This window comes from Cenococcum geophilum (genome assembly GCF_001692895.1).
Source record: "Cenococcum geophilum 1.58 unplaced genomic scaffold K441scaffold_8, whole genome shotgun sequence".
Classification (NCBI taxonomy): domain Eukaryota; kingdom Fungi; phylum Ascomycota; class Dothideomycetes; order Gloniales; family Gloniaceae; genus Cenococcum; species Cenococcum geophilum.
This window is the reverse complement of record NW_027137566.1, coordinates 245,902-268,521: the sequence shown is the minus strand read 5'-3', so window position 1 is coordinate 268,521 and position 22,620 is coordinate 245,902. Positions and strand designations below refer to the sequence as shown.

Below are 22,620 nucleotides of genomic sequence, written 5' to 3'. Positions count from 1 at the left end.
TAACAAGTTATACACTCCTAGTTATTACGTCTATTTTATTAAATATAAGTAAACGCGAGGATTAAAGATTAGGTGTAGAAAAGTTAAGCCAACCTAATATAGCTTAGATTAAGGCTTTATAGGGCTTAGTTAAAATACTAAGTTATAATATAAGGAGGCAGCGTTTTCTAGTCTATAATTACTGGTTTTAGTTTATTCCGTAATATATAAGGCTTATATAGTAAGGCTAAAGAGGAGCCCTTATTCCTTACCTTACCTATTACCCCTCCTAGATAAATTATAAAATCCTAATTATTATATCTATTCTATTAAATACTATAATAGGATTAGATAATAACAGACTAAAGTAAAATAAAAAGTGGTAAAGAATAATAAGATAAGCGCGTAATGACTAGGAAAAGGTCCTATATACACTAAACGCATAATTTTAAAGATATATTTTATGCTTAAGGGTTACTTTATAAACGTTATATCTAATCTTACCCTACTATAGGAGTTTAGAGAGATAACTACCTCAAAAATGTTTTATAAGAGCAGCTAGAGTATAGAACTTATATATACGCTTACTAATTATAAGCTTTTTATTCCTAAGGCAGATAAAGCATATTTTTAGTCTTTTCTCCTTATATAAGGATAACTTTATACTTTCTAGCGCTTTAGCCGCTTCTAAAATCTTAGTATCTTCTTTAATCTTAACTTAGCTAAGGGCGATATCTATCCTAAACTATCTTTAGCAATAACTTAGCCGGTATACTCTACCCTCCTTAATATTACAGTAATCTATAACCGCATTAATGGCATTATTATATCTATATATCTTATCTTCTAGTAACGTACTAGGTAGCGTTATAATTACTTTAATAAGGCGTTTATATTCAACTAATCTATTATCGCTAGATTTTAAGGTTGCTTTAATATCCTCGCTAAATATAACCCTAGAAAGTTGCCGCTTAATATTAATTATAGCTTATTTATTATCCTAATTCTTCTTAATATTTTCCAATAGCGCATTTCTCTAACATTGTCTTTTATTTATAATTTCTTGGCTAAGCTTTTAGCATTTTATACTTCCTGTGGTTTTGCGCTTAAGGCTAAGCTTTAGCTTATTTTAAACTTTAATTAAGGAATAAATATATAGGTTCTCGCTTACTAATAAGGATTATTCTATTATTAAGTACTATAGCCGCCACAGGTTAATTAATCGGCTTATTCAGTATACTACTTTTATTAACTTTTTTTAAGGCTCTAAGCCTTAAACGATTACCTATGTATCTATACTAACACGCCATAAAAGGTAGTGCTTTAGGAATGTTCGAGCGTCGGTATACTACATTATTAGGTTTTAGAGGGCGTTACTTACGTTACCTAGGTAGTATAGACGTTAGAAAGGTTTTAATAGAACTAGCTCTATACAATAAAACTTACTATTTTTATTAAATACCTTACCTACGCCATAACGGAGACTATATAGGCGCGCAACCTGCTAAAATCCTATAATTGCGCTAAGGTCCTTAATCTAGGGCAAAAGAGTTAAGTATAGTAAAGGCTTATTAAGTGAGACCTTATAGCTATAGGGGGTTTTAATTAATCGCTAAAATATAGGGATATTACCTAGGTCTAAACGGAGTAGTAGTAATAACTTATTACGCCTAAGCTTAATATATAGCTTACTAAGCTGCTCTATAAATATTAGATCAGGGGGCACAAAAGCTTAGTTAGTAAAGAGAAGGCCTAGGAGAAAAACATAAGGGCTAAGAATAAGTAAAGGGTTAAAGATAATTTTAGGAATTAGGAAAGTATTACTAGTTCTCTATAAGTATAAGGTAAAAGAAATAGGGTAGAAAGAGAATGTACGCTTCTTTTATGCTAAGATATTCCTTAGTAAATTTAAATATAAACTTAAGCATAATCTTATAAGGCCCGCCTTCTAGGTTATAAATAAGTATAACCTTTATATATTAATAATAATTCATTGCTTAACGTCCGATTTGGATCCCTATTAGGCCCACGCGGACTACTCCTTATGTACATGTAGGGAGAAAACTCTATTTGAGAAAACCCCGTAATCCATCTCCTCGCCTTTTGGGACTCGCCTGCGAGGCGCCTGCGAGTCACCTGTGGTGCTCCTACTACCTTACTTTTTGACGTCCTTGGGAACCACTGCTGTCGTAACAAGCCTATGGACGCGCTAGTATCGCAAACTTTACTCTACTACTATAGAGTCATCAGGGGGCGCCCGTTGCTCGCCCCCCCCGCCCTCCATTGAACCTTTATATATTAGTAGCATAGATTAAGAAGAGCTTTAGGTTAGCTTATAGTGCAAAAGCCTAGCTATAGTAAGAAATAGACTTATATCTAATATCGCCTAACTATATATCTCTTTCTCATTATAACTAAGTTAGTTTTAAGAACTAGGGCGAGATCCTCTACGTCTATAACGGGCTTTTCTTACTTCTTATTACTTAAGTTATATTTCTTCACTAGTTTCTAAAGTACCTAGAAAAGATATTTTAGCTCCGCCTTACTTTACTAGGCTAAAAGAACGTAATTACCTTATATATCTGGCGGGTTAATTTACTAGCAATTTTCCTACTACTTGCTCTCTTATATATAAGGCAATAGTACTTTTAGTATATACTAAGCGAGCTAGAAAGCTTTATCCCGCACTATTTTTTACCCCCCTTCCTTCGTTTCTAATTTAGGAGCCAGTTAAAAAAGCTATAAAGTAGCTAAAGTAAAAGGACTTAGTACGTTTTCTTAGGGTCTTTCCTTATATAGGTATAGTATCTAGAAATAGTTAGCTCTAGGTTAAGCCTAAGAGAAAGCTATAAAACAGGTTATTACTTACTAATATTATTAATCCCCAATACGGCCAAGGAGATTTATACTACTATTAGCGTAGTTCTATATTATAAAATTGGATTCCTTAAACTCTTTTAACTATTTAAGGTAGTATTTTAATAGATAGTCTTAATTCTTATAAAGCTATACTTAAGCGGGCGCTTCGCAAGCATTATTAGATTTAGCAATACTATTAGTATTACAGTTAATACCACTATTGGCGTTGCAGTTGGCGTTACTATTAGTATTACTATTAGCATTACTATTAAAAACAGTTAGTTCTGTCCCGTAGCTATTACCGTCGCTATCTATATCTATATACTTATTATTAGTAATACTAGATAATAAGCTGCGATCTGATAATTAAGCGCGCCGCATTCTAGGGAGCTAGAAGAGAACTTATAGTAATAGCGGCGGGAGGGACCTAGAGGGTAATAACGGCGGGAAGGATCTAAAGAGTAATATAAGGTTAAGAAGATGGGGGGGTAAAGGATAAGAGAAATGGGGCCTAAATTAAATAGATTAGAGGTAGGAGCTATAGAGTATATATAGCTTTAGCGCCAGGCATATAGAAGGATTATAGTCTACCTATTAAAAAGTAAAGGGTATAGAGCGGTAAGCGAGAGGCTTAACGTTAGACTGGTAAGTAAGAGGCTTAGGGCGGCAGGGAGTTTTAGTAACGCGACCTCTAAAAACGGCGATAAAACCCTCCAAAACAGGCAGTTAGATCTCCATTTTCTTTTTTAATAGAGTAAAACTATTAATAAATATTAAAAGTAAAGATTTATTTAACGCTATGCCTCTATACTAGAATAAATCATTAGCTCGACGGCTAAAAATCTTAAAATAATAATCTAGTAGTTATAAATTGTAACGGGACTAGCCCAGTTACAGTAGTAATGTCTCGGTGAAACACTCGACAGATGAATTTCGACGCTTTAACCAAATTCTGCCGAATTCTGCCAGCTTGATTGACTTCTGCCAAGTTCTGCCAGATCCGTCGAATTCTACTAAAGTCCGTCGAAGACCGCGTGCGCACATACGCACGCATCGACCACCAGGACCCCTGACTATTTAATTACATAATTCTCTCGTTATTCCTTTCTCTTCTTTACGCAACGTCTTGTTCTCTATAAGAGCTATACCCCTAGATTTAGATAGAATATATTTTATTCCTTTAAATCTGCTCTAAAGCCTCTTCGAACCCTTATATAAAATTTATTTATAACTTTAATATAAAAAATATATATATATTAGGCTTTATAATAGTAGCTTAAGTAATTATTTTAAACAAGAGCTATAGAAAAAGGGCTAAAAATGAAATAACTATATAGCTAAGCTGTCGCGAATTAGTATTTATAATTAAGATAATTAGTACTAATAGTTCTTTACTATTATAGACTAATTTTTAAAAAAAACTATAAGAGGTTTAGGACGTAAGTTTATAAATAGAGACTGTAGCGGGGCTAAAACTTATAAAATTATAGGATTATAAGTTTTAGAAATATATAACTTATATATTATATAAATTATAAAAAGTTATAAAATATATTTTAATACGATTATAGTTACTACTAAATAACTTTTATAGTAAATTTAATATTTACTTTCTTAAAAAATTATATAAGCTATTTTTAGGGATATAGAAGTCTTTAATAGAAGGCCTTAGGATTAATATTCTTAAATATATTTAACAACTTACCGTTTTTAAAAAGGATGTATAAGACTTAGATAAGCTAAATAGTATAAGAGATAGCCGGTAAGACGGTAGCTAACAGTTAATCCAGGCGCTCTACAGGCACTAGAGGTCCTGTAAATCGACCGTTTAATATTAGAGATAATATCTTATATAACATCCTATATATTAATTTCGGCCCTATAAGAGTGTAAGGCTTAATTAGGTATCGTGCATTATGCCGAGGCTTGTTGATTTTGGTGTAAATTGCTATGCAATTACAAAAATGAGGCATATTGTTATATGGCTCGCTAAGCGGGGTGCTCGCTACCTAGTCCTAAGGATAGTTCTTTTCCCTTCATATCATGTACTAGCTCAGCCCTTGCCTCAAGACCTTTAGGCCCACCATAGCTATGGCGCTACCTACCTTTTCAACCGCTTTAGGCGATTGATTTTGGTTCTGAGCAAGGGGTCACCTAGCTCGGGGCCATGTCCTTGAACGATGTAGACTCTTAAAGCCATGCTATCATCCGTTTCCTGCCGAAATCATCGACCAACTTCACTCTCTTCAGTTGTCATTCATTATGGGCATTCTCAGGCATCACTTAGAAGCTTTCATTCTTTTATCGGGAATTAGTTCCTTCACCTCTGCTCGAACCTTGGGCCCGAGAGTTTCACCATCTGCAACTACACTTCAAAAAACTCCACTCTACTCACACCAAGCGTATCCTGGTTTCCAATGCCTTTACCCCAGTGGCTGGACAAGCTGCAATGGAGCTGATAGTCGAGATTGCTGGGTAAAATCCCCGTACGGCACGCAATATGACATCAACACGGACTGTATGTAGAATGTACAACTTTTGTACCCCTGATGCATTGCTAATATTTCCTTAGATGAGGCATTGGCTCCCCCAGGAACGACTCGGGAATACTTTATTGAAATAAGTGAGAAAGATGTCAGTGTTGACGTAGGGATAGAGACATGTGGGATCAACAACTGACAAAGGTAGATCTCTCCAGATGGATACTCCAAACCACTGGCCAAGGTAACCAATGGCAGCTATCCCGGCCCTCTTATCGAGGCTTGCTGGGGAGATGAAATTGTTGTTCATGTCACTAACCAGCTCCCTGATAACGGAACCACGTAAGTAAAAACACTTCGTTGTACGCATAACACTAAGCGAATGTACTGACTACCTCATCAGCATCCACTGGCACGGCATCCGACAGCTTCATACCAATAAAATGGACGGCGTCAATGGTAAGTCTAATCGACATTCGTCTAGTAATCATTTTGTATATCTAGCTAACTTCGCCTCAGGCGTTACCCAATGCCCTATTGCCCAAGGCAGCACATTCACTTATAGCTTCAAAGCGCTTCAATATGGCCACACATGGTATCACAGGTACGGTTTCACGCTTCAACTCATCAAATATATGTAAGCTAACCTTCATCCCTGAAGTCATTACTCTCAGCAATATACGGACGGCGTAGCTGGTAGTTCCAACCCTGCTTCAAGCATCACAAAGGCACAAGATTGACCATGCTTTAGGTCCGCTTCTCATTCATGGCCCGAGCAGTGCAGATTGGGACGAAGAGTGGGCTCCGATTCTTATGACTGATTGGATTCATGAGAGTGCTTTTGAATTATTTCAGACGGAATTGGACGCAATGCCGCCAACAGCTGACAGTTTTCTTTTAGACGGACAAGGTGAGCAACATTCCAGTCGGTTCAGGGTTATGTATCGTGGCTGGTGAGCGTCTTTTGAAAGCCTTCGGAAGCCTATCTAAAGTGCGTACACTTTGACTACGACTGATTGAGCTGCCGTTCACACTTCCTCCTGCCCGAGCCAACCTGATGCACAACCCTAAGCCGACGATACGGAGCAGCATATTCTTAGCTAATATCATTCAGGTCACTACACTTGTGATTCGTCAGACACCCACTGTGTCGGCACTGGCTCTTACTTCAACAGGACTTTCGTGGCCGGAAGAAGATATCTTATAAGGATCATCAATGCATCAACAGCTACACATTTTATCTTCTCTATCGACAATCACGTCATGCAGGTTATCTCGGCCGATTTCGTACCCATCCAGCCTTATAACACGACCGCGCTCGCAGTCGCCATAGGTATGTCGAATCACCAACCCATTGATCTCGGGAAGACAAAATGATGTTTTAGGGATCTTCCATGGATACTTCCGTTTTCTTGAGATAACCGTAACTGAGGCTAATGGTTTATTAGGCCAACGTTATAGTATCGTCGTCGAGGCGAACCCCGATACGCCAACTAGTGACGGAAACTATTGGATTCGGACAGTGTCTCCTGTTTGCAGTAACGGAGCCCATGACACTGCCAATTATACTACCGGTATCATAAGATACGACAGTAACAACACAGCTCTGCCCAGTTCCTCGGCCTATGACTTTGTGACAACTTGTGCGGACGAACCATACGCAAGTCTGATACCTATTGTTCCATGGACTGTCGGACAACCTCAGAACAACGTGACCAATAATACCTATGAAGTCGGCCTTGACCTTACGCAGAAATTTCACGGTTACACCCGCTGGGATATCCTAAATCAACCTCTGTGGTTGAATTTCTCCAATCCTACCATTCTCAACCTAGATAACACAACCTGGAATCCTGAGTACTGCGTGGTAGACTGTGAGTGATAGTAGTTTTTCTTGGCGTAAAGTCCAGCTTCTTTTCAAGTCTTCCACTAATGAATCTTCTCAGATGATTACACCCAAGGCTTCGTTTACATGGTGTTAACTATAAGTGCTCTGTACCCTGATCACCCAAAGTACGCGGGAATCGTCAATTCCATGGGAGTCACCCATCCTATCCATCTGCATGGGCACGACTTTGCCATACTGGCGCAAAACACGACTACCTATGATCCGGTGAACGCCCCGGCCACTTTCAATTTCAACAACCCCCCCAGAAGGGATGTGGCTCTTTTGCCTAGTAATGGATATCTTGCGATTGCTTTCAAACCTGATAATCCTGGTGTCTGGCTCCTACACTGCCATATTGCCTGGCACTCTAGTTCCGGTATGACAATGGCAGAACTACTCGAAGACACATGCATATGACTGACAAAATATAGGCTTTGCGCTTCAAATTCTTGAACGACAGCAGGAAATTGTGACTTCGATCGGGTCGTTGGACGAAACGAGGAATACCTGCACTGAATGGGATAACTGGGTGTCGGCTAACCCTACCGTGTATAATCCATTGGTAGATCAGAATGACTCTGGGATTTGAGGCAGCGATAGGTCTTTATTTTTTGTCGACCAAAATCGGACTTGCTTACCATCCTGTTGCCTATACCTACCTTATATATATAAAGGACTCCTAGAGTCAGTTTAAATAGACAGAGTTCTCATTCTGAATTATCCGGTCAACATTTTTTGATCCTTTCCTTGTATAATCTCTTTTGTTGCATGTGGAGTTAATCTTATTCGGACTTTCTGTATTATTCCGAACCTCGACTGTTGGGGTTTTCCTTGTTTTGGATCTTATCTTTAAGTATCTCCGAGTCTCGACTCCCCGATCACCCCTTTCCTTTTGGTTTAGTCGTCTCTTGTCCCTTCACGCTGTCGTAATGCTGTTCTGGAACTTGATTAGCAATATATTGAGGCAATTTCACATACCACTGGAGCGCTTGTGACACGTGAATCTCGATATTTGCAAATGTCCGCACTTTGGCTGACCGAATGGTTTGGCTGAAGTGCGATCCGTTCAGACATTGCCACAATGTACTAAATCTGGGGGGGCCTTGGGAGAACTTTAGCAGAGGAACATGCAGAGCCTTAAACTACAACTTGACCAAGGAAATGCCGTCTCAAGTCTATATTACAATTGTCTGTGAGTTGTGCTAAATGGCGTGAAGCCGCTCATGAGGGCATCCCTCCCTTGACCCGTTAATTCGCGTCCAACGGTTATCGACAAGAACTAGCCAATCGATCGAGCGGAATTTAACGCCCGTACTTGAGGAATATAAAGCTTTTAATTTTATAGTAATTTAAATATATACGCCTAATTTTAGGATTTAAGTTGCTTAACATAAATGCCTAATACTAAGTAGGCTAATAAGATCTATATTAATTAGCATGATTAGAAGGTATTATAGTAGGTAATTAATTAACGGAATCTATCCCTTCGCACGGTGGCGTCCACAGCTGGGCGCCAAGCATAGGAACACCGTGCTCACCTGTACACAACCGCATATCACGAGCCCTAGAATCAGGGCCTCTGATTGGCTAAGTCCTTATCGATAGCTGTGGACGCAAACCACCGTGCGAAGGGATAGGTGCCGTCCAGGCCTCCCAACGATAACCCTATTCATTCATTTATCACGATATGCTTATCGTTATGAAGTGACATGGATACGATATTGAATCTTATAAATGAATAAATATTTTATAAGCTTATGAATATATATATATATATGATTGGAGGGTTAGTGGTAGTCGGCGGTATTATAAAGGGGTAGTACGGTGTTCATAAAGGATTGTGAATACGCCTATCGTTCTGAAATATACGTATAAGGAAAATTTTATTAATTTATATTAGGATGGAGGGAGGAGCTATTGATGAGCTTATTGGTTCGAGAGGCAGAAGGGGGTGACGACTTGGGAGGACTCCGAGGACGATCGCCTCCCTTAACGCCTTGCTAAGCCTGGTGATATTGCTTATCGCAATATTATCGCGATAACGAATATCTGGAGACTTTAATGATATGAGTACGATAAGTGGTATGAATATACGTTCATTCATTACTCGGAGCCATGGGTGCCGTGTTGTTTTGAAACTAGTGTCCGCGCACGGACCACCTACTCGTTGGACTGAAGGGATATCAGAAATGTCGGGATTTGAATCGTGCGTGGGAATGTTTGCGAGTTTCGCAGTACCGGTGGGGCTTCTCAGTTGCTGCGAGGCTGGTTATGTCAACTTAGCGTTTGAAACATAGCAGAAGCACCCAGTCGATAAATGCGTCAGCTCAAGGCACAAGCGCCTTGAGCTGAACCTTTCTCAAGCCATGAGGCGCTGTGACAAAGTGGAGTTTGCGGCGAATCAGAGAGTGGCAAAAAGTAACCCAGCCCTAGAAGGAGCTGAGCTTCGCTGGTGATCTTCCCGCAGGGCCATGGCGCATCTGAGAGTTGGCAGTTCAACTTGTGCTTTGCGCCACGGCAGTTCATAAAGGGCCTGGAAGCCTGCGAGGTTTCTCTGACCTTCTTTGTTCATATGATTTAGTCGCTGAGGCAGAGAACTTCTAACTCTTTCTCGTCTTTTGAAATTGCACGTTCGTTCACCATGTTCTTCACACACACAGTCTTGGTTGTTCTTACCATGTTGGTAACTAGTGCGCGACCCCAGCTTCTTCCAAACCCACAACTTGGTTGGCTGACAACTGCCCAGCATTGGCATTGTCCGAGGGGTCGCCCGCGGCACCGCTCATAGATCGAGATGATACCACGACTGCTTCTTCTGCCTTCGTATATACCACCGATAGCGGAAATATCACTTTTGCCCTTACTGCTGTCAAGTCAAATGGCGATATCTTCTTCCACATGGAGGCTCCGGCCGGTAACTCTTGGGTTGCGGTTGGGACCGGGGATAAAATGGACGGATCGTTGATGTTTCTGGCGTACACCAGCGCAAACAAAAAGGGTACTATTAGATTCTAGAGCTCAAAGAGGACGGATATTTCAAGCTGCCGAAAAGCAAGGCTGACATGAGTCCTGCTTTACAGGTGTAACATTATCTCCACGTCTTTGTGGCAATCATGTCGAGCCCACCTGGGACCCCGAGATCGATTGTGAACTGGTCACCGGCAATGGCATCACGAATGGAGTTATCACATATAACAACAGCGAGATCTACGTCGTCAATGCGCAGTGCAAGAACATCACCGGGTTGGCTAGAGAGAAAATCGACTTTGGCAACACGCAGCAGAAGTTCATTTTTGCCGTCGGACCAGGAGATCATACCCTCGAGAGTGACGATAAGGGCGCGGGCATTCGGCGGCACGACGAATATGGCGTTTTCCAGATGGACATGACAAAGGCTACGGTGCAGGATAGCGATGGAGTGACTGTGCCGACTGGAAAGGCTGCTACGGAGAATAGCAATACCCAGATAGTGGGCAGCCCGACGCAGGATAACGATCGGACTGGTGTATTACACGCTACTGCAATGTGCGGCGCTTTTGTAATAATATTCCCCATGGGTGTCGTCATGCTGCGAGTGCTGGAGAAGGTCATGTTTCACGCTAGTATGCAAGCTCTTGGAGTTCTGGTTTCCATTGTGGGAGTCGCGATAGGGCTCTATCTGAGCATGATGTACAATCACGTAAGTCAACACTTCGTAGCCTCTCATTTCAGCTTAATCGCGTTGGTGCTGAAACTCTCCACTACAGTCCAAACACATCAATTCAGCCCACCAAATTCTCGGCCTTACTCTCCTCTTCTTCCTCTTCGTCCAACTCAGCCTCGGCTGGTTCCATCACCGACTCTACAAGAAAACACTGCGCCCAACCCTCATGGGTAAAATCCATCGCTACGCCGGTCCCGTGATACTGGCTCTCGGCGTCGCCAACGGCTTCCTGGGCTTCAGCTTCGCGGATAGCAGCCGATCGAACATACCTTATGCTCTTGCTGTCCTCGCTATTGGTTTGGTGGTGGTCGGTTTGGTTTTCCTCAAGCAAAGGCAGAAGAAGCGGAGAGCTGCTGCACTAGGCGGGTTTGACGCTGGTGGGTCCTCGGAGTATGCGGGACATGGGGGTGCGCCGATGATACCCGGGAGCGGGCATGCAACGCCGTACGACCCGTCGAGAAGCGATGTTGCGTTGGGGCACCTTGGCGCTCCGCCGGCATACGACGATAGATTTGTTACGCCGAGGCCGATGGTTTGATGGCTGGGAAGGAATTAGATGAGGGGCATGGGGAGGAATGTTTTATAGTCGCGAGGAAATCGATGCGACTTTGGATTTCTTGAGTCTGTATCTGGGCTGTATGAGTGGCATTGCATATATGGAGTTTGGGGTGGATACGATGTTGGGAAGTAAAGCAGCAATGGTTGAATTCATAATTTATAATCACCTACGAAGCAATATCACAACACGTTTAGTTCTCTTGAAGCACTCGTTCAATCATATAGATATATTACATGTAAGTTATTGGTTTAATTGAGGCGTGATCTGATCGCTGGATGCCACCACATATTAACTTCAGATGGGGAGAAGTGGCAGTAACCAAATCATGCGCATGTCGAGCTAAAAGAAATTACAGTCGAATAGGTAATTTAGTACATGCGTCGGGTTCGATAAGCCTCTTATGAAGGCCCTCAGCCTACATTAAAGAGCTGTAGGCAACAAACTGAATTTATTGAGCCTTAAATGGGGGCTACGGATTCTAGCTCGCAGTTCTCGGGCTGCTCGCAAAAAAAAACTAAGTCTATCCTGAGCGTGATGTTCGTTTTCGTATGTAGAACGTGACATTTTGCAGCATTCAATCGGGGCTTCGGGATGCTTCAGCGATATGTACCACATCGGTCTGAAGGCCAAGAACGGACGAGTAGGTAAAAATAGATTAAGGCATGGTGGAGGGCTGATCTGCAATGACAGCACTGCCACAGCGTCGACGCTTTGCCGCATCTGTCACGACTCCTACCTCACCCTCGTTTCGAACAAGGGTTTAAAACTGAAATGACGATGGACTTTGCTGCTCGCTGGGCCGATAAAGTCCCCATGTCGCCTCCAACCGCCCTCCAACCTGCCCGCCAGCTCTACACGAAGAAAATCTCGCCATCGTGCTGTTTACCTTTTGCTGGTGTTGTGCCGCTGTTGCCATTGCCGAAAAAACGTCCGAATCGTATTCCGCTGCGACGGCTTGCCTTAGTGTTGCTTTAGATCGATGGAATTGCTCAGCGTGCTCGACGGGGCGCGAATGAGAAAGTCGACTTGGATGAAAAGTACGATGTAATAGCCATGACGATGCTGCGCCCCTGGTAGATAGAAAGCTTGAGATGTGCCCGATTGGTAAGGTTGCAACTTGGTCCTAACCCTATGCCGTTGCGTGATGCTTGAGCCACCTCCACACCATAAAATCCGCCAGTAGGTTACGAGCGTGACATTGCGCGCAGGAATCCAACGCACTTCCTCAAACACCATAAAACATCCCCTCTGCTTTGTCCCCAGCCCTTCTGCACCCCCCCTTCCCCCTCCCCCTCCGGTTTTGCCCGGGTCGCACCGCTTGGCTTCTCACGTTACCCGCCGACAGCCCTCTTGGAGTATCTCGCCGAAACGCCCAGCAGTCGCACCTAACGCCCTTTTCCCTTCCTACCACGCTCGCTCACTACGCAATCGACTGTCGAGTACAGAATGGCAACTCAACAGTCCTAGAACATCACCGCCGGCCCCTGCTCCTCATAACTTTATCGCTCGCCTCTCGGAGTAGAGTTCCACCTGCTGTGCTGTTTCACCGTCACGGGCTTTTTCTTGTTGGCCGAGTACCCAGAGTCAGCTCAGAGTCTGGGCCCCGACAACGCATATAATACCGCCATACCTACGTGGGCTTTTGAGGGTCTCGATTCAACAAAAGCTCGAGCTGGAGACTATACTTTGACAGGGCGGGTTGGCTGGTTGCTGGTTGATGGACAACACGGCTACCTCCACCACTATATCCGAGGGGCTACGAGCAAGCTTTGCTGGTGACCATGAGGTGTTGGACCAGGAGAAGGCAATGACACTCTTCACAATGTGCTCGCGCTCTTGGGAAAACCATTCCCGGTCAAAACGAAGGGAAGCGCCAGTTGTTAAGCCCTCGCGGCGGCCCCCTCGCAGCAGACGAAAATTCTGGATTGCTCCTCCGCCAAATATCCTTTCACCCCACCTACTGGTTTTCTTGCTTCTCTCCTTCTTCACATCATTTACGCAGGCTGTTTTCATCAACTTCGAGAATTGCCTAGACCCTGGCATCGTCCAGTCGGACCCTTTACAGCTCCAATTCATACCCCTCTATTTCTCGGCCAGGTTCAATAGAACGGCACCAAGCCACAACCTCAACATCACAATTTATGGCAATGTATCCGGGCAGGCAACTGTTGGTACCTACCCCCCGCCGGACGACAAATCCTGGTCGGATCCAAAAATCACATTCGGCAAGATCGTGGACCTGAGCTCATCGAATAACAAATATGCGACACTCTTTTCTACATACAAAGTTCTTACTTACACGCCTTACGCTGCTCCTGCAAGCCAATTCTGTTTGTCGACAGTCAACACATCATGCCCAATTGCTCCCGCGTTTACTGCCAATGCTAGCGATCCGTATTCCTTGCCGGCTTTCACGGTCGGGCATGATTTCTTCAGCTTGTACTCTTTCGCTACCTTAGCGAGTACCGTCAGGGTTGATTCTGGAGATGATGGTGCCCCTCATTTAGCCTGTGTGTCTGCCAACATTACGCCGGACCTTGGTCAGAAACTTTCAGACGCTCTCACATACCTTCCTGCAGCAGTATTAGCGCTGGTGGCTATTGCAACCATGCTCGCAGCAATGTTCAGTCCGTGGGGCACTGTAGATCCATTCCATTGGACTAGCAACTATGGACGGGACGAAGATTTGCTGCGGCTGGTGACACCTGGGTTTGGTGACTGCCTGCAGTATATTCAATTCATCGTCTTAGCAGGTAGCCTGAACCTGAATTACCCGGGTTTCTACCAGCCAGTGGTCAGTCAAGCAAGCTGGTCGGTACTACTCTTCAACGAAAGCTTCGTTAGCCATCAAAACGGAACCCAAAGCCTCGTCGATGGAATATATTTCGTCAACGGGACTTACGGGCTCTCGCGACTCGGCCAGCTGGTAGGAATGTCAATGGAAGATGATATCTGGGCCGGCATGGCAGTGTGGCTCCTCGGTATAACCCTCGCAGTGGTCTTGTTGTGCCAGTTAGGATTCATGATACGATGGAGTCATCGCCAGATTAGACATAGCCAGCAAAGAGATCTCCGGAGTCTGAACTGGCCGTTTACGGCTGGGAATATCGTCCGGATTTTCTTCAACTACTTCCTTTTACCAATCATTGCGTTCTCAATGTTCCAACTCGTGGTTGCATATCACTCCCCAGCGTCAGTCGTTGTCATGGCCGTCGCATTGCTGGTTGGCGTCATGGGTTTTGTAACTTGGATATTTTGGCTAATCTTCACGACTCGACCCCGGGCTCACCTTTTTGATGACCTCCCTACAGTTTTGACTTATGGCCCACTTTACAACACATACTCGGACGAGGCAGCACCTTTCGCCTTCATCCCCATTCTTTTGACCTGCATTCGAGGTGTCGCAATTGGGGCAATACAACCCTCCGGGATCGCCCAGGTTGTTCTTCTTGCTATTTGTGAGGTGATTTTGATCCTCACACTTAACGCCTTCCGACCCTTCCAGGCAAACACTTCTATGAATGCCTATCACACTTTCTTCTCCGTCATTCGACTCGTCACGACCTGTCTTAGCATCGCCTTTGTTCCGTCGCTAGATGTCTCGGAGTCGGCAAAGGGATGGCTAGGCTATGCGATCCTCTTGCTACATGCCATTGTCCTTGTCTTTGGGTTCTTCTTGAATGGACTCCAGACGATTATTGAAGTTGTCGCCAGAGCAGCAGGTGCTGGTGGAGAGACAAGGGGTGGACTTACCAGAGTTTTTGGAATGCGTCAGCTCTCGAGGCGTACTCATCGCAGGAATCAACGAAGCAGTCTCAACTCCGATGCCGCAATGCTAGGTGCAGAAAGCGATTCGAAATCGATCCAGCTTATGGGAAGCAGAACAAGAAGCTTGTCCGCAAGCTCTGCGGTCTTGCTAAATCAGCCGTTAACCGGAAGCCAACAGGCAAGCCTAGGATTCGACAAGTTCAGCCAGGGCGGCGAGTATAGCAATTTTGGAGGCACTAGCCCTATCCCAGGAACACCTGGTTCCGCAACCCCTTTCGCATACCTTCCTGGCGGGAGTGGGAGTGGCTCTACTGGATCAGCATCTCGCAGGCCCACTTTGGCTCTGGGAACGAATGCCGAGGCTGTGGATCCGTACTACCGCCCTCCTAGAGCTCGCAGACCTACCATAGATCCATACACTCCTGGCGCACGTAGCAAGGGCTCGACTGCAAGTGCAGATTTAGCGAATATTCCGTATCGAGATTCTCCAGAACAGGCTGAAGATGGTGATTCTGGAGAGGGGTCGTCTTCTTTCTCCCCTCCTCGCGGATCTATTGCTCCAGCTTATCTTCGGATGCATAGAGATGACTCGGATCCAAATCTCAGTGAACGACGGGAGCAGACTGACTACACCGTCCGCGAGTCCGATTACTACTATGGCATTAGAGGTCCGGCATTGTCAAACTTGCAGACGCGAAAGCTCAAGACCGGGCCTGCAGATCCCATGGGGCCAGTATCTTCCGCTACCGGGTGGTTCAAAACCCTCTTCGGCGGCAAAGGAAAAGAGAAAGGCAAAGGATTTGAGGTTGTGAGAAGCACGCGGATGCCACCACAAATGATGTCACTGGACGAAGACGAAGAATCTCTGCCTGTTCATCATGAGCCATATCAAGACAGCCCCGACGGTCCGTCTAGCGCAGCTGTTAATGTGGCACCTAGCGAAGACGGCGGAAATGCAGCAAGAGGAGTATTAGAAGTCACAGGGGAGCCTGGGCCGCTGATTATGGATGATGGAGAGAGTTACCAAAGTAGCCATGACGACCCATTCGAACATCGTATGAATCGAATTTCGGACATTCCTCCAATGTTAGGGCCGATTGACACTCTGAGTGGCATCGAGCTTCCAAGTCGGATAGGTTCACGCGCAAGTTCCAAGCCTTCACGGGCCGGGACGGTAAACCGCGTGCCTACGATACCACGGAGGAGTTCAAGGCGGACCAATTCAAGAGATGGACCACCTATGATCGACGTAACCCATTTATCGACGGTTGCAGGCTTTCCTCCAGATACTCCTGGAGGAATGTCTATATCTCCCATGCCGGTCGGACAGCATCTTCGCCCGGACAACCTTCCGGTGCGGCTACCATTCGGCTCTTCCGAACTGTCGCCTTCCCCGGAGCGCACACCTGGACACTCTGCGGCTTCAAGCATCTATCCTATGGGAGAAGCAGCAACGGATCCGGGCCATCGGCGCGGTTCGTTGGTCCCGCCTCAGTCAATGAATCAGCCGGATCGACCGCTCAGCACTGGGTACGTGCACCATCGTCTCGCAAGTGACAGCATCCAGGCGAATGCTTACGACATGAGCTCGCATCTGGAAAGTGCAGCGGAGCTGGTGGATGCTAGGCGGAAGAGCGTGAGCACGAGTCGGAGCGATAGAACCCATTGAATAATGAAATATTCTTTCTTCGATTCCATTTAACCCTTTTCCAAAACAAGCCGACGTAGCACATTTCTCTGGTACTTATTTTATTTCTATTTTATTTTATTTTATTTTATTTTGCTATTGAACTGCATAGAAGCGATAGCGACGAATTTCCTTACTGTATAGCCAAAAAGTGGCAGCATCAGTCATAGGGCTGGGCGTAATGGGACGGGGCACTTTGACTTGCTTCAAGGCTACTAGGCCATAATTTGCACAGATTTTTTTGCTTGTTGGCCACCAGCAAAGGCGGGATCGTCGCAAGAGGATTGAGCATACGGAAACTCTGGGGATTGCAGCCTTTTGGGAGAGTATCTTTGTAATTTCAACGAGAGTTTTGTAGGGGGCATTTCTTTTCGTTGTATATTACGTATACACTTCCGGCCGGACTTTCTCACGAGGAAGGGAGATTGGCTCGTTAATTTAAGAGGAGGTTGCGGGGGAGGAGGGATTTATTGATAGAAATATATCAGGCAATGGATCTACAGTAGACGTACCGAAGTGAATAGTATCCCTTGAGGCGCCCAAATCAGAGAATAATGTAGAATAGAGAGCGGAGTAGAGTGCAGGGCTATGCTGGACTCGAATGGTGCTAATCAGATGCAGGGCTTTGCTTCATGGATATTTGAGGCCCAGCTCGGCTGCTCAGCTACGACCCCTATGCATCTACTGCACCTATGTATAGGTCCTCTTATCTCATCAAGTTATTGCTTAATCAGTTTATCCGGCTGATTAAGGCAATATACGCGTAGGACGCATTCTATAGCTGTATGATGGTAGAGCACGAATATATAACGCACGTAAATGATGGGTTAAAACGTCACCATATCACCACTGCTGCCATCACCACCGCAGTAAACTTAAGTCCTCCGAGTTCTCTAAGCTTCCCTAAACTCTACCGTCGTTACAAGGTAACGCTGTATGCGTGGGTAGAGGCGTGGGCAGAAGCACGGGCAGAGGCGTAGGTACAGAGCTAGTAGTAATATACTACTGCTACTGCTGCTACTATCACTGCTACTACCATTACCTCTTCAGAACACTATATAAGAGAAATCTATATAAGCTATGGAGACCCACATTAAATTGCCATAGGAAAATAGACATATTTACGATATCTATACACCCAAATAGCTTTAAGTCTATTAGTCTATAGGCTCTTCCGTCCTTCCCAATGGCTGCGAAGCTTTATTTCTAACACATATATGTCCTATAAACTACAATTAGACGCACAAGGCTTCATATAGAAGGGCTGTGTAGGACCGTGCTAGCCGAACTGGGCGTTACTCTGGCTATTCGCAACGGAGCAGTTAAACGCCTTCAGAGCCACTTTTGATTAGGGCCTAGTGCATATACGCATATACGTACAAGTCTCATATGTGCATATTCCCACTCGATAAAGTATAATAAGGACCTTCCTTTTCTTTACGACTTGATGTAGCAGATCAAAGACGGCGTGCTCTACGTCGCCAAAATAAGTGGCTGAAATTGGCACGTGCGCAACCACCAAAAACCGTCTGTTTACATGTAAATAAACCAACCAATTTATCAACCACAAGCACCATGGATCAGTGTGCGATTTAGAATATGTATAAATGGTATACTAAAAGACTGCATGATTGTAGGAGGGCTGAAGGGCAAATGACGGGGTATTAAGTAGGTAGCAAAATTAATGATTTTGGCGACGTAGAGGGCGTGCTCGATATGGAGCACGGCCCCAGACCCGTACCTGGGACATCCTTATCTCGGGTGCCTTAGGCCGTCGGTGAGGAATCTACCTCTGCACAATATTATGGAGTTCTGCCAGAGGAGACCCCTTGCGCTAGCCAATTAGAGAGTACCAAGGCACAATTACTGGGTCTGAGGGAAAATGGGCGTGGTTTGCACCCTTACAGAATAGATAGTCTCTAATCTCTTACGACTACGCTCCACCACCACAACTTAGTTTACTAAGAAGCAGCTCCTAAAGTATTAGGGTAAACCAAGTTATAGTGGTAGAGTATAGTTATAAGAGCAAAGAGGCTAGGTGTAAGGGACCAGTTTTAAAAACACGTCTTTAAACTTTAAGGCTGTATCTCGCCCCCTAATACGGTGGTTAGCTAGTTGCAGTTATTATAATTCAAATGCATCGCGCACTAAGACCGTAGCTGGTATATTCACGCCGCCAGGGTTGTTTAAAATCAACACGCGTTGGAAAAAGGACCCAGTATACACCAAACGCGCACCCATAAGCTCTCAGACGCTTCGCGGAGGAATTCGGGGGTTGTAGGGTTGTAGGGGGGGGTGGTAGGTGCTGGGTTATGCAACCGCCACAATTCCTCTGCGAAGCGGCTGAGATTCTGAGATAAGGACATCCACCACTCGACCACCGCCGACTCCCAAACAGCACGAGACTTACTGACTTTCCTTTCTGTCTCTGCTGCACCAAGCCTGACATTCTTATACTGCACCATAATCCCCCCTCCTACCCAACCTACTTGCTTTTTCTAGCATCCACGCTCGTTCCAGCTAGCTACATGCCCAGCAACCGCCACCGCCTAATCCCGGATTGAACTAGTGACTCCCCTCAAACACTCCCCGAGAGCCTCGAGCTTACGCCGACGCTTGAACACTACACATTACCCTCCGCCAGTGTATCGATGCACATGGAGGCGAACGGAATACCTCAGAGTTATTACTAAACCTCCACCTCTACCGTGGCGAGGAACCGAACAATCCTCTCGGTACCACAGCTCTTCCAACCTTCTGCACGACCAACCTCACCTCCTCCACCCCTCCCTCCCTCAGCCTCCTCCGCGTTCTCTCCCCCACAATACGCGCCCGAGCACACATCCGCAGCGTTCGACAACTGCCTGGCTGACCTCACAGCCATGGACTACAGCCTCTTCCCGCCCCGCGTCCACTCCCACAGCACCCCCGCCCTAATCCCACCGCTCGACAACCCAAACCACACCCAGCAGCAGCAGCAGCAGCAGCACAACAACTACAACAACCGCAGCAACCACCACTACAACTACTACAGCAACCGCTATGACGGGCACAGTAGCAACATGTCCCACCCCCTAGCCCACCACGCCAGCGACGAAGCAATGGCGGCCCACTTCCTGGCCGCCGGCCCCCCGCCCACCGAGCCCTTCGGCGGACAGACCTGGCTCGACTTCCTGCGCGAGACCAGCGCCGACGATGCTACGGGCCCATATCCTAGCTTCCTGGACGGTGGCGGTGGCGGTAGCCAGACGCTGCCGCCGGCGCACGCGGCAGAGGGGGGACGCGGTAGCAGCGGTGGTGGTGGTGGTGGGCTGCTCCAGCCTGAGGCGCTGGGGATTGCGGAGAGGAAGAGGAGGCTTACGGCGCCGGAGCCGCCGACGAGGCGGCCTGGGTATGCGGGCAGTGGTAGTGGTGGGAGCGGCGCGTCGTTCCTGCCGCTGTCGGCGGCGTCGGGGTCGTCGGCGGCCACGGCTATTGATTTGACGGCGTTGCCGGCTGCGCGGCCTCATCATGGTGGTGGGCGCGCGGAGCAGGTGGATGCGGGGAGGAGGGAGAGCGATATCGTGTTGCCGGCGTGGCAGCCGGATTCGGAGGTCGCGCAGTGTCCCGTTTGTGGGAATCAGTTTAGCTTTTGGTATCGGAAGCATCATTGCAGGTATGTTTTGGGGGAGTTTTTTGTTATGTTTGAGGGGTTTGGGATGGGTTTGTGGAGGATGGGAAGAGGCTTTTCCGCTTTTTCATTACTGTTAGGGTGTTTTATATCTCTAGGAGGGTGTGTTTTGCGAGGAACTTCACTTGGTATCGTGCTGAGAGGAAGTGCGTTGATTTTGATATTCATTGATTTCTTTACTTTCACTGCTTGCAGCTCTCTATTTCCTTAGAGACTACGATGCTAACCATTTACCTCTAGAAAATGCGGGCGAGTGGTTTGTGCGAATTGTTCGCCACATAGGATCACGATTCCCCGCCAGTTCATTGTCCACCCTCCGTCTGAATTGACTGGGGTTGGGGCAACCATTATCGACCTTACTGGTGACCCTGAAGACCAAACAGTAATGTCGAGTTTCGGTCCCTACAGGAATCCAGCTCTTGGAGGTGGTGAGGAAGTGCGAGTCTGCAACCCCTGTGTGCCAGACCCGAATTTTAGCCCACCCCCTCAGCATCACTCCGACCAAATAGAGCCCGACAATTGGCCCTTCCCTAACTTCGACTACGGGATAAACCCCCCACCACCTCCACCAGCTCAGCCACAAAGCCGGCCTCGCCACACAACCTACGACAGTTCCTCGGCCGGCGTCCCACGGCAACACCGCCGCACCTCCAACAGCGACATCTCACAGGCCCGCCCCGACCAGCCCCGCAACCGTCCCGACCCCTTCCGCGACCGCCGCGTTTCGTTCCACAACCGCAGCCGCGTCTCAGACCTCTGGCCTCCGCCCGCTCCTCCATCCTCCTCCGCCGCTGCGACGACCCCTCCTTTCCTACCCACCGACCCGCACACCCCCCACCGCGACCCCCCGCCCCGCCCACACTCCCACTACGTCCCCCAACCTCCACGCCACCACCACCATAACCGCCACCATTCGCACTCGCATTCCCAGCATTCCCAGCACCACCGCGCCCCCTCTTCCGCCCCCCCCTCCCGCTACCGCTCCCTCCTCGACGTCAACGCCCCTCTCCCACCCTCGCCTCCACCCCCGCTCCCTGCACCCCTGGCTCCGCCGCAACAGCACCAGCAACCACAGCAGCAGCAGCAGCATCCGCAGCGCCAGATCGCGGAGGAGGACGAGTGTCCGGTTTGCGGGAACGAACTCCCGCCGCGTGGGCTCGATGGCGGGGAGGCGGAGCGCGAGGAGCATGTGGTGGAGTGTATTCGGGAGCATTTTTCGGGGTCGGGGTCTGGATCCGGGTCGGCGGCCGGGATGGGGGGTGGGGGTGCTAGAGGAGGAGCGGGAGGGGTAGGGGCAGGGGGGGTGGCGGCGCGACATCGGTCGAGCGGTAGTAGCGGTAGCGGTAGTGGCAGTGGCAGTGGTAGTGGTGGTAGCGATGGTAGTAGTGTCGGCGGTGCGGCCGCTTCGTCTCGCGCCGAGGGCTCGCGGCCGCGGCGGGTGACGGCTAGCAACCGCATGCTGGTGTACCAGGCGACAGAGAAGGACTGCGTGGGCGAGGAGGGCGAGGCGCAGGAGTGCGTCATCTGCTTCGAGGAGTTCGAGGAGGGGGACGAGATGGGGAGGTTGTTGTGCTTGTGTAAGTTTCATCGGGTGAGTTTCCCCCCCCTTTTTTTTCCTTTTTTTCCCCTTGCCTTTTACTTCGGTGCTTTGGTTGGATTGGGATGAGGGTGGGGGGTAAGAGTTAGGGGATGGGTTAAGAGGATTGGTTCGAGGAGTGTGGTTAATGGGGTTGATTGGACAAAGCTAACTTGGGTTCGCACAGAGCTGTATCCGCAGGTGGTGGGAGACTAAAGGGCCGGGGAGCTGTCCGACGCATCAGTTGCATGATTAGACGACCCGCGACTCTTGAACAGTTTTTATTCTACAGACCGGAATAAGATCTTTTTCGCAATGCATGCATGCTCGTTTCCATTACGTTCTACTCGCTGCAAGGGGCAGGCGGTTCTTTTTTGCGTGGGCGGACTCTCCTTTTTGCATTCAGGATCAGGCTTTTAGACATGTTGGCGTTTCGTCCGTTTTAATCAGT

The 22,620-nt window shown here is 46.9% G+C and overlaps 5 protein-coding genes across 5 annotated transcripts; 4 read left to right on the top strand and 1 right to left on the bottom strand.

The window, feature by feature from the left end:
* Positions 1 to 1,711: 1,711 nt before the first annotated feature.
* Positions 1,712 to 1,958, bottom strand: K441DRAFT_545944 (uncharacterized protein; the record flags this gene model as incomplete). Its single annotated transcript, XM_067642839.1, has 2 exons — positions 1,712 to 1,802; positions 1,855 to 1,958. Coding segments are annotated over 2 exons (195 nt in total), but the record flags the coding sequence as incomplete, so codon positions are not given.
* Positions 1,959 to 4,901: 2,943 nt separating this feature from the next.
* On the top strand, positions 4,902 to 8,168 carry K441DRAFT_693785 (laccase-like multicopper oxidase). The gene is made up of 11 exons (XM_067652672.1): positions 4,902 to 5,356; positions 5,411 to 5,472; positions 5,527 to 5,660; positions 5,722 to 5,777; positions 5,838 to 5,922; positions 5,980 to 6,014; positions 6,070 to 6,228; positions 6,433 to 6,651; positions 6,767 to 7,192; positions 7,265 to 7,582; positions 7,638 to 8,168. The coding sequence occupies exons 1-11, from the start codon at positions 5,101 to 5,103 to the stop codon at positions 7,793 to 7,795; spliced, it is 1,908 nt and encodes a 635-aa protein (XP_067507415.1). The 5' UTR covers positions 4,902 to 5,100; the 3' UTR covers positions 7,796 to 8,168.
* A 1,590-nt stretch (positions 8,169 to 9,758) lies between these two features.
* K441DRAFT_604600 (iron reductase domain protein) lies at positions 9,759 to 11,772 on the top strand. The gene is made up of 4 exons (XM_067645346.1): positions 9,759 to 9,896; positions 9,953 to 10,204; positions 10,287 to 10,885; positions 10,953 to 11,772. The coding sequence occupies exons 1-4, from the start codon at positions 9,848 to 9,850 to the stop codon at positions 11,445 to 11,447; spliced, it is 1,395 nt and encodes a 464-aa protein (XP_067507414.1). The 5' UTR covers positions 9,759 to 9,847; the 3' UTR covers positions 11,448 to 11,772.
* Positions 11,773 to 13,290: 1,518 nt separating this feature from the next.
* K441DRAFT_545679 (uncharacterized protein) lies at positions 13,291 to 16,905 on the top strand (the record flags this gene model as incomplete). The annotated part of the gene is made up of 1 exon (XM_067642823.1): positions 13,291 to 16,905. One exon carries the CDS (start codon positions 13,291 to 13,293, stop codon positions 16,903 to 16,905), a length of 3,615 nt encoding a protein of 1,204 aa, XP_067507413.1.
* A 2,692-nt stretch (positions 16,906 to 19,597) lies between these two features.
* On the top strand, positions 19,598 to 22,615 carry K441DRAFT_338416 (FYVE-domain-containing protein). The gene is made up of 3 exons (XM_067641253.1): positions 19,598 to 20,578; positions 20,834 to 22,184; positions 22,357 to 22,615. Exons 1-3 carry the CDS (start codon positions 19,806 to 19,808, stop codon positions 22,423 to 22,425), a joined length of 2,193 nt encoding a protein of 730 aa, XP_067507412.1. The 5' UTR covers positions 19,598 to 19,805; the 3' UTR covers positions 22,426 to 22,615.
* The last annotated feature ends 5 nt before the right edge of the window (positions 22,616 to 22,620 follow it).

What these genes read in the sequence shown, in the direction of transcription:
- K441DRAFT_693785 (XM_067652672.1), top strand. Translation starts at nt 5,101, where the DNA reads ATGGGCATTCTCAGGCATCACTTAGAAGCTTTCATTCTTTTATCGGGA. An exon ending in TAAAATGGACGGCGTCAATG is followed by an intron (nt 5,778 to 5,837) that starts GTAAGTCTAATC and finishes ACTTCGCCTCAG; the next exon opens with GCGTTACCCAATGCCCTATT. An exon ending in TGCCTGGCACTCTAGTTCCG is followed by an intron (nt 7,583 to 7,637) that starts GTATGACAATGG and finishes GACAAAATATAG; the next exon opens with GCTTTGCGCTTCAAATTCTT.
- K441DRAFT_604600 (XM_067645346.1), top strand. Translation starts at nt 9,848, where the DNA reads ATGTTCTTCACACACACAGTCTTGGTTGTTCTTACCATGTTGGTAACT. An exon ending in TCTTACCATGTTGGTAACTA is followed by an intron (nt 9,897 to 9,952) that starts GTGCGCGACCCC and finishes ACAACTGCCCAG; the next exon opens with CATTGGCATTGTCCGAGGGG. An exon ending in TGAGCATGATGTACAATCAC is followed by an intron (nt 10,886 to 10,952) that starts GTAAGTCAACAC and finishes TCTCCACTACAG; the next exon opens with TCCAAACACATCAATTCAGC.
- K441DRAFT_338416 (XM_067641253.1), top strand. Translation starts at nt 19,806, where the DNA reads ATGGACTACAGCCTCTTCCCGCCCCGCGTCCACTCCCACAGCACCCCC. An exon ending in TATCGGAAGCATCATTGCAG is followed by an intron (nt 20,579 to 20,833) that starts GTATGTTTTGGG and finishes ATTTACCTCTAG; the next exon opens with AAAATGCGGGCGAGTGGTTT. An exon ending in GCTTGTGTAAGTTTCATCGG is followed by an intron (nt 22,185 to 22,356) that starts GTGAGTTTCCCC and finishes GGGTTCGCACAG; the next exon opens with AGCTGTATCCGCAGGTGGTG.